Below are 10531 nucleotides of genomic sequence, written 5' to 3'. Positions count from 1 at the left end.
TATATATATATATTAATTTCTTTATATATAACATAGGCTATACTTTATGCTCTGTTTCTTTATTTTTTGATTTACTCTAAAAAAACAAAACAAAAAAAAAAACACTCTAAATGGAGAACGTGACATTTTACTTTATTTTCCAAACCCATATTTTTCTCAAAATCAAAATTACGTTATTAATCTTTTTTAATTATTTTGGCAAAGCGTTATATTCACGAGACAAGATTCAGTTTAAAACATTCATATAGCCTATTAGTAGCCCACTGGTCTCACACAACAAAATCCTTTCAAATATGAGAATACAAAACAAGAAACTTATAAAAACAATTATAAAGCTTTTCAAATTTATGTGAAGTATTATGTTCTTATTTAATTTTTTAATGTATATGTTCACTTTATACTTTGTTTTTATTTCTATTTCACATATTCTGAACTGTAACAATGATTCATATTTGCCTTGTTCTTTTTGTACTGTATTTGACTGTGATTAAATGCAAAAAAAGGAAAATGTGTACACATTTTTTGCTGCAAAACTGGACTTTATACACTAGCAAGTATTGCTATTATTTAAACAATAATGTACAGTATAGGCTATAATAATACCAAAAAATATGATATGACCTTATTTTTAGCCAGTAATCCCGATGTTTGCACACATATCATAGGACCATCACATTCTTTGAGAATCGTGTAAATATCATGGTACTTGAATATGAAAATCATAACCACAATCAAATCACCATACATATTCATGCTCCATACTATTTGCATGGTACTACAACATACTTCAGAGAATAACATGGTGTTGCTAAGACACGTGTCCAAAAACATTTTTCTTTTTGTAATTTTAAAATTCATATTTACAGGGATTGCAGGATTTATTAAGGTACATTTAAGTCCAAGTAAACAAAAACTCTATGCCCTCTGATCACACTGCAAAAAGGTAATTCTGTTCCTTAGTATAGTTGTCTTGTTGTCCAGTGTAAATATCTAAAGATTCTCAGGACTTCATTTTACATTTACATCTCAAGTAAATGTATCTCAATTTAAGGATGTTTAGATATTTGTAACTAAACATCCAAAACTGGACTTTATACACTAGCAAGTATTGCTATTATTTAAACAATAATGTACAGTATAGGCTATAATAATACCAAAAAATATGATATGACCTTATTTTTAGCCAGTAATCCCGATGTTTGCACACATATCATAGGACCATCACATTCTTTGAGAATCGTGTAAATATCATGGTACTTGAATATGAAAATCATAACCACAATCAAATCACCATACATATTCATGCTCCATACTATTTGCATGGTACTACAACATACTTCAGAGAATAACATGGTGTTGCTAAGACACGTGTCCAAAAACATTTTTCTTTTTGTAATTTTAAAATTCATATTTACAGGGATTGCAGGATTTATTAAGGTACATTTAAGTCCAAGTAAACAAAAACTCTATGCCCTCTGATCACACTGCAAAAAGGTAATTCTGTTCCTTAGTATAGCTGTCTTGTTGTCCAGTGTAAATATCTAAAGATTCTCAAGACTTCATTTTACATTTACATCTCAAGTAAATGTATCTCGATTTAAGGATGTTTAGATATTTGTAACTAAACATCCTTGTTTACTGTGAGATTGATCAAAGTGAAGCACGTTTATGCTTAAAACAAGAACCAATATCTGCCAGTAGGCTCAGAAAAAATACACTTAAATAAAAGGGACACCAGTTTATACCCCACTGACAGATGTTTATTCTTGTTTTAAGCATAAACTCACAATATTGAAAATTTTCTCAAGACGTCATTTTACATTCGAATAAAGTAGATTATTTTTAATATAATTTTTTTTAGCAATGCATGCATTAGGCTATTTAATGCCACGACTTTAAGACTTTCTGCTCAGATTTAAGACCTTTTTAAAGACTTAAATTGTGGCAGGCTGAATTAAGAATTTTTAACCCTGTTTTCATCGACTGAGTTCCAATGAAACACACAAAACAAGCAATTTGCATTCTAACCCTTATGATCTGTCCATGGCCTCAGAGAGCTGTCAAAACATGAATAAGCTCTATGACACCACTGAAAATTACAACCTCGAGTTTTCATTAGATCACATTAACATATCAAAATAATAAAGGGAAAATAAGAAGCTACTTTCAAAATTGCTATTAATGTTTGTATACAGACAGCACAGGGCAGTCGTGGCCTAATGGTTAGAGATTCAGGCTTGTAACTTGTGGGTTCGAGTCTCAGTACCGGCAGCCAGGGATTGTTGGTAGGGGAGTGAGAGTGAATGTACAGCGTGTGAAGTGAATCTCATCAGTAACGGTTCGCTGACACTAGGTGGCGCTAATAATAGCAGCAGCAGGACCCTCCAACCATCAGAAGAACAGGGCTGCGTTCAACCCCAACAAAAACGGTGCAAAACGTTTTTTAAACGGAAACGGTGGTGCGTTGAACACTCTGTTCTGATGACGCAAGAGTTGCAAATATGGCAGCTGATTCAGACACGGGTCACGACGAGGCGTTCCCCATAGCGACCCCTAGAGGACGCAGTTCGAAGTTCCCATGAAAGGGAACTTGTCGTTCAAACCGGAAACCGTAGCAAAACGGTGCACACCGGTTTGAGCTTGAACTTGCCCCAGATGAGTGACAGCTGGAAGTTCCACACTCATATTCAAACAGGTCTTTACCTATGTTCAGGACATTTCTATATATGTTTAGGAAACTGTGAACTCCAAATGAAATGAGTAAAATGTCCGGTCTGATTCGAGAATGTCCTTGTGACCTTTGAACCGCTGATAACGTGATTTAACACACGTGTCATGTGATCGACAGTGCAGTGCAGACACGAACCGACCATTGACTGGAAATAAAGGATACTAATGACCAAATCAAACGGTAAGTAGCTATCTATCTATCTATCTATCTATCTATCTATCAAGGCTTTCACTGACACCTGCAAACATTTTAATGCATGCATTGTAGTCTCACCAAAAAGTGAAAATTCTTTGATTATTTACTCACCTGCATGTTGTTTTGATGTTGTACTTTAGAGAATGGTAAATATAATACACATTACTGTGACATCCATATACATAATATACATTATTTTGTGGAGATTACAGTTTATTTTGTTTTAATAATTTTCTGTGTTTTAATTGTTTTTACCCTATCCATTTCAATTTTTATTCCTCTTTACAATCCACCAGTGCACGCTGTGATCCGGCGATATCAGCCCTCTGACCGGGCGACTGTGGAAACCGTTTTCCGGGATGGAATGATGGAGCACATCAATCCTGCGTTCATGTACGCCATGACCCGACCTCTGCACATCGCTGTAAGCCTGTTCTATTACATTGGCGTGTATGTGATGGCTGGACAGTCCGTCGTTCTGGCCCTGGTGTCTGGAGGAACCTGGATCAGCCTGGTGTACTTCTGCTGCTTTGAGTTTTACACCGGCTACGTCCGGGCGAAACTGAACACGGACATGCAGGACATCCCGGGTTACTACCTCAGCAATCCAGATAACTGCTTCTGGGTTGCTGAGGCTGAGATACACGGCCGGCCTCAGGTTTTGGGTATGGTGGCGGTGGAAGGTAAAAGCGACCCGGGAAGCGAAGGAAAAAAGTTTGGAGAGTTCTACCGGATGATTGTTTCATCCAGCTGTCGCTGTTCTGGTCTCGGTTTACGGTTGGCCAAAATAGCCGAAGACTTCTGTAGGGAACGCTGCTTCTCAAAGATCGAATTTTCCACCTCGTCTACACAGAGAGCAGCCGTGGCGTTGTACTTTAGGCTGGGTTTTAAACTCGTCCTGGTGCATACTCCGTCCGAGTCTCCCAAGTGGATGATCTGGATGACTAGAGCCACGATTCTGACCATGGAGAAGAACATCTGATCATTAGCTTCTCATCTAAAGGCTTAAATCCTAGAATCTGAGTTTTATAGTTCTGACTGATGTACTGTTTTTCTTTCATAATCATAGCATGCATGGTTATGTTGCACTTTTTATAGACATTTTACAAATGTAATACAAATTGATTAAAGATTTTTCACTTTTGAATTTGGTTCCTTTTTTATTTATTGCATGCAATACATATCTGTGCATTATTACAAAATTTCATTATTTCAGTTATTTAATTTTTTTTCTGTGCATTACTTCAATTAATTTCATTGCACAGCCAAGAAGATTTTTTAAATGTTTTTGAAATAAGTTTCTTATACCAAGGCTGCATTTATATATCTTCAGTGTGACATGATTAATCAGAAATCTATGTTGTTATTAGAATATATTTTAAAAGCAGTTTCCACAAACATATTAAGTAGCAAAAAAAAACAAAAAACTTTCAACATTGATAATCAGAACCATTATCAATAATAGAATGGCAATAATAACTGAGGACCAAATCATAATATTAGAATAATTTCTGAAGGATCATGTGACACTGAAAACTGGAGTAATGATGCTGAAAATTCAGCTTTGACCACAGGAATAAATTACAGATATTTATAGTAATAATATGTCACAATATTACAGTTTTTACTGTATTCATCAAGTAAATGCAGCCTTGGTGAGACTTCCTGCAAATAAATGTGTATTCAAAACTTGAATTGACACAGAAAAGACATTAATAAATAAAAATGCACTTATACATATGATTTATAGTACATTTGAAATCACATTTATTTAAAAATAAGTGAATATCAATAAATTAACAAAGTTATCAACTGTAAAATGACAGAAACGCCTCCTTCTTTCTGTCATTATTTAAAATATGTAAGTAAGAAGTTGGCTATCAAAACATCCTGGAGCTTATTCTGAACTTGACTTGTTTTTTTTTCAGTGATGTATAGTAATAATTAATAATAAATGATGGTAAAGTGTGCACACTTTAGCAGAAGTAACAATGCTCCTACAATAAACACTCTACTGTTGTACTACTTCTAAACAGACACTAGAGGGCGGCTTCAACCTTAAAAATATCCATTGCTGCTCCATTAGCTAAAAAGACCTCATGTGGATCAGTGGGATATTTTCTATCCAAATTGCATGTTAGATCATTTGGTACCTGTGAATAATGCATTGTAATGCATTTAGTGGTTTTCCTATACTTGAATATGTTTTTGCACATCATTTCATGAAATATTACAACTGTGTTACAGCAGTTTTAATATAACATAAGTGATTTTCCTTTTACACTTCCTCAAAACACTGCATTATGTTGCATCACAAGTGATCATATCACATCAGAAAAATCTATTTTAAAGCCACATATTGATATTTTACAGTCTCAATTCACCACATAGTAGAATAAACCAAACACACAATGTTTTTGAACACTTCTCCTAGATGTAGAAAAGGCAGAGATTATACAGAGATTATACTCGCATCTGCCTCTGAGTAAAGACCTTTTAAAGATTACGAAAACTTCCACATTGATTGCTGTCGTATACATTAAAACAGCACGGATGATAAGGAGACCGCTGATAATACAAATAAAACATGGATATAGGTTGGTATGTTTAAGGTTTCTACAGGTTAAACTAATTTCATTCAGTTTATGTGTGTTATATACCAGGTTGTAACAGAAGTCTCTTCTGTTCACCAAGGCTGCATTTTTTTGATAAAAAAATACAGTATAATATTGTGAAATATTATTGCAATTAAAAAAATATTTTCTATTGAAATATATTTTAAAATGTAATTTATTCCTGTGATCAAAGCTGAATTTCCAGCATCATTACTCCAGTCTTCAGTGTTACGTGATCTTCAGAAGTCATTCTAATATGCTGATTTGCTGCTCGAGAAACATTTCTGATTATTATCAATGTTGAACACAGTTGTGCTGCTTCATATTTTTGCAAAAACTGCGATACATTTTTTTCAGGATTCTTTGATGAATAGAAAGTTAAAAAGAACAGCATTTAAAATAGAAATATGTTGTAACATTGTAAATGGTGCTTTACTGTCACTTTTGATCAAATGAATATGGCAATTGATAAAAATAAAAAAAAATGTAGCCAAATATATTTTAAATATATATATATATATATATATGTTAGATATATGTATATATATATATGTTAGGTTCAATTAATTTTATTTTTAAATTTGAAAATATATTTAGTTTCAACCAAATTATTTTTCAAAATGTATTTCAGGGGCAGGAAAATAAAATCTAAAAATTAAAATTCTACTGTAATCTACATTTAAATGAAAACATAATTAATTAGATTATTTGATTAATTGTATGAATTCATCAAGAGTTGTTGATTACTGCATTTTTCTGGGAATTCTGTATTTTTTGTCATATAAGTGAACTGCAAAACCTCTTTTTTATGCCAATCTCAGGATTTTAATAATCTCAATGTTGAACGTGTTGTTTTAGCTTGGCATTGATCAAACAGGAATCCAGTCTTGCGTCAGCAGCTAAACACATCCTACAATAACTCATAGGAAAACTAATAAGGCAAGAACAAGACAACTTAATTACAGTAATGCCATTCCATCACACTTACAATATAGATCAAGTAAGAAAAAGAAATAAACATTAGGTTTGGATGATTCAGTCACTGCTTGACTTTAGTTGTGGTTTTCTAATACTACTATAAACACGGGCGGCAATCAGGCATTTGACTTTATTGCATTGTTTTATTGGTGTAGTGAGTTTGTTTTTGCTCTAAACCCACATGACACGAGGTGAACGACACTGGCATCGGGCCAAAGCAAAGGGACGTTGAGAAACTGGGGTTAAAGTTACAGTATTTGCTGTTATATCACTTGGCAGTGTTATTGTGTGCCTTTCTGTCAAAACATCAGGTTCATAGCTTGTGAAATACCAGAACATGATGACATTATCGAATCTGTGTCAGTCCAGTGTCAGCTGACAGGCTCAGAGTGGCCAATTAACCCAAACACCCCCATAAACCCCTGAGAACGGGGGAAAACACACAGAGCACAAAAATCATACTTACTGGAAAAACAACAGCAATATATAGATTTTAATGTTATTATTTTAATATTATTTTTTTATATATATTTATTATATTTTACCTGTCAGAATAAGATGATCGATACAAAAAAAGTTAAAGAAACATTTCTTATTATCAATGTTGAAAACATTTTTGCGGGAAGTGTGTTACATTACCATTCAAAACTTTGGGCTAATATTGTTAAAAAAAATTAAATAAATAAATAAAATAATTTTCAAACAAACACTGTTTTTTGAACTTTCATCAAAAATAATAAATGTTTTCACCATTAATAATAATAACTGTTTCTTGAGCAGCAAATCAGCATATCATAATGATTTCTGAAGGATCATGTGACACTGAATAATGATGCTGAAAATTCAGCTTTGATCACAGGAATAAATTACATTTTAAAATATATGTTCTAATAATTCAATAGCCCGTCATCAATCATTCCACTTATACTAGGGTTACCACACCTCAAATATTGTTCAGATGTTATATCCAAAGACATTCATCAGGTTTTTGTCCTTGAATCGCTCTTGTGTGTAGGATTAATTTTGGTAACACTTTATTTTAAGGACCAATTCTCACTATTAACTAGTTGCTTAATAGCATGCATATTACTAGCATATTTGCTGTTCAATAGTATTTATAAAGCACATATTAATGACCATATTTAAGATCCCTAAACCCTACCCCATACCTAAACTTAACAACTACCTTACTAACTAATAATAAGCACCAAATTAGAAGTTTATTGAGGGAAAACTCTTAGTTAATAGTGAATATGTGTTCCTTATTCTAAAGTGTTACTTTAGTTTCTTACGCATCTCATCCAACACCTCCGTTGCTAATTCCAAAACGTCATTTTAGACCTAGTAACGGAGGCTTGAGCCGTTGGTAGCAGACTAATGCAGTTATTAATGAAGTTATTAGAGAGAGAGAGAGAGTCTGTGCGTCTCTCAACTGTGTTCGGCAGCAGTGTCATTAGCGAAACTGCAAGTTCATAATCTTCATCTCAGCGCCGTTATTAGTGAGAAAAGACGTAACTTTTAAGTTGCTAAACTATTTTACTGATAAAATCATCAGAGCAGTGCTTAATAACACGTTTCTGTGCGCGTGTATGTTTCTGTGTGCGCGCGCACGTAAGGAGAGCGAGTGGGAGAAATAGAGTAGCCTATGCTTTCCGTACATAATAAAACGTAATTTTTTGGCAAAAACATGGAAATAATTACTCCTTTTTTCCTATTATTTACTATATTTATTTGCTTTGTCAGTGTCATTGTGGGTTTTGAGCCTGGTCAGTACCTGGATGGGAGACCTTATTGGTGTAGTGAGTTTGTTTTTGCTCTAAACCCACATGACACGAGGTGAACGACACTGGCATCGGGCCAAAGCAAAGGGACGTTGAGAAACTGGGGTTAAAGTTACAGTATTTGCTGTTATATCACTTGGCAGTGTTATTGTGTGCCTTTCTGTCAAAACATCAGGTTCATAGCTTGTGAAATACCAGAACATGATGACATTATCGAATCTGTGTCAGTCCAGTGTCAGCTGACAGGCTCAGAGTGGCCAATTAACCCAAACACCCCCATCCACCCCATAAACCCCTGAGAACGGGGGAAAACACACAGAGCACAAAAATCATACTTACTGGAAAAACAACAGCAATATATAGATTTTAATGTTATTATTTTAATATTATTTTTTTATATATATTTATTATATTTTACCTGTCAGAATAAGATGATCGATACAAAAAAAGTTAAAGAAACATTTCTTATTATCAATGTTGAAAACATTTTTGCGGGAAGTGTGTTACATTACGATTCAAAACTTTGGGCTAATATTGTTAAAAAAAATTAAATAAATAAATAAAATAATTTTCAAACAAACACTGTTTTTTGAACTTTCATCAAAAATAATAAATGTTTTCACCATTAATAATAATAACTGTTTCTTGAGCAGCAAATCAGCATATCATAATGATTTCTGAAGGATCATGTGACACTGAATAATGATGCTGAAAATTCAGCTTTGATCACAGGAATAAATTACATTTTAAAATATATGTTCTAATAATTCAATAGCCCGTCATCAATCATTCCACTTATACTAGGGTTACCACACCTCAAATATTGTTCAGATGTTATATCCAAAGACATTCATCAGGTTTTTGTCCTTGAATCGCTCTTGTGTGTAGGATTAATTTTGGTAACACTTTATTTTAAGGACCAATTCTCACTATTAACTAGTTGCTTAATAGCATGCATATTACTAGCATATTTGCTGTTCAATAGTATTTATAAAGCACATATTAATGACCATATTTAAGATCCCTAAACCCTACCCCATACCTAAACTTAACAACTACCTTACTAACTAATAATAAGCACCAAATTAGAAGTTTATTGAGGGAAAACTCTTAGTTAATAGTGAATATGTGTTCCTTATTCTAAAGTGTTACTTTAGTTTCTTACGCATCTCATCCAACACCTCCGTTGCTAATTCCAAAACGTCATTTTAGACCTAGTAACGGAGGCTTGAGCCGTTGGTAGCAGACTAATGCAGTTATTAATGAAGTTATTAGAGAGAGAGAGAGAGTCTGTGCGTCTCTCAACTGTGTTCGGCAGCAGTGTCATTAGCGAAACTGCAAGTTCATAATCTTCATCTCAGCGCCGTTATTAGTGAGAAAAGACGTAACTTTTAAGTTGCTAAACTATTTTATTGATAAAATCATCAGAGCAGTGCTTAATAACACGTTTCTGTGCGCGTGTATGTTTCTGTGTGCGCGCGCACGTAAGGAGAGCGAGTGGGAGAAATAGAGTAGCCTATGCTTTCCGTACATAATAAAACGTAATTTTTTGGCAAAAACATGGAAATAATTACTCCTTTTTTCCTATTATTTACTATATTTATTTGCTTTGTCAGTGTCATTGTGGGTTTTGAGCCTGGTCAGTACCTGGATGGGAGACCTCCTGGGAAAACTAGGTTGTTGCTGGAAGAGGTGTTAGTGAGACCAGCAGGGGGCTCTCACCCTGTCTGTGTGGGCCCCAGTATAGTGACGGGGACACTATACTGTAAAAAGCACCATCTTTCGGATGAGACATTAAACCGAGGTCCTGACTCTCTGTGGTCATTAAAAATCCCATGGCACTTCTTGTAAAAAGTAGGGGTGTATCCCTGTTGTCCTGGCCAAATTCCCTCCACTGGCCCTTGTCAATCATGGCGTCCTAATAATCCCCATTCACTGAACTGGCTCTATCACTCTCTCTCCTCTCCACCTGTAGCTGGTGTGTGGTGAGCGCACTGGCACCGTTGTGCTGTGGCTGCCGTCACATCATGCAGGTGGATGCTGCACACTGGTGGTGGTTGAGGAGAGACCTCCTCAAATGATTGTAATATACAATAAAAGCGCTATAAAAAATTCCTCATTCATTCTTTGAAATGTAATGACTATTATGTGACCATATGCCTTATTTTGATATAATGCATGAATAAAGGACATGAATTGTTTCAATTATTTTATTATATTGTGTGTCGTTT

The 10531-nt window shown here is 34.4% G+C and overlaps 1 protein-coding gene across 1 annotated transcript; it reads left to right on the top strand.

Moving 5' to 3' along the window:
* Positions 1-2837: 2837 nt before the first annotated feature.
* On the top strand, positions 2838-3986 carry nat8l2 (N-acetyltransferase 8-like 2). The gene is made up of 2 exons (XM_016496721.1): positions 2838-2911; positions 3223-3986. The coding sequence occupies exons 1-2, from the start codon at positions 2896-2898 to the stop codon at positions 3906-3908; spliced, it is 702 nt and encodes a 233-aa protein (XP_016352207.1). The 5' UTR covers positions 2838-2895; the 3' UTR covers positions 3909-3986.
* Positions 3987-10531: the final 6545 nt, after the last annotated feature.

The sequence above is a fragment of the Sinocyclocheilus anshuiensis genome, unplaced genomic scaffold, assembly GCF_001515605.1.
Source record: "Sinocyclocheilus anshuiensis isolate Anshui unplaced genomic scaffold, SAMN03320099.WGS_v1.1 scaffold522, whole genome shotgun sequence".
NCBI lineage: Eukaryota > Metazoa > Chordata > Actinopteri > Cypriniformes > Cyprinidae > Sinocyclocheilus > Sinocyclocheilus anshuiensis.
This window is presented reverse-complemented; position numbering and strand designations above follow the sequence as displayed.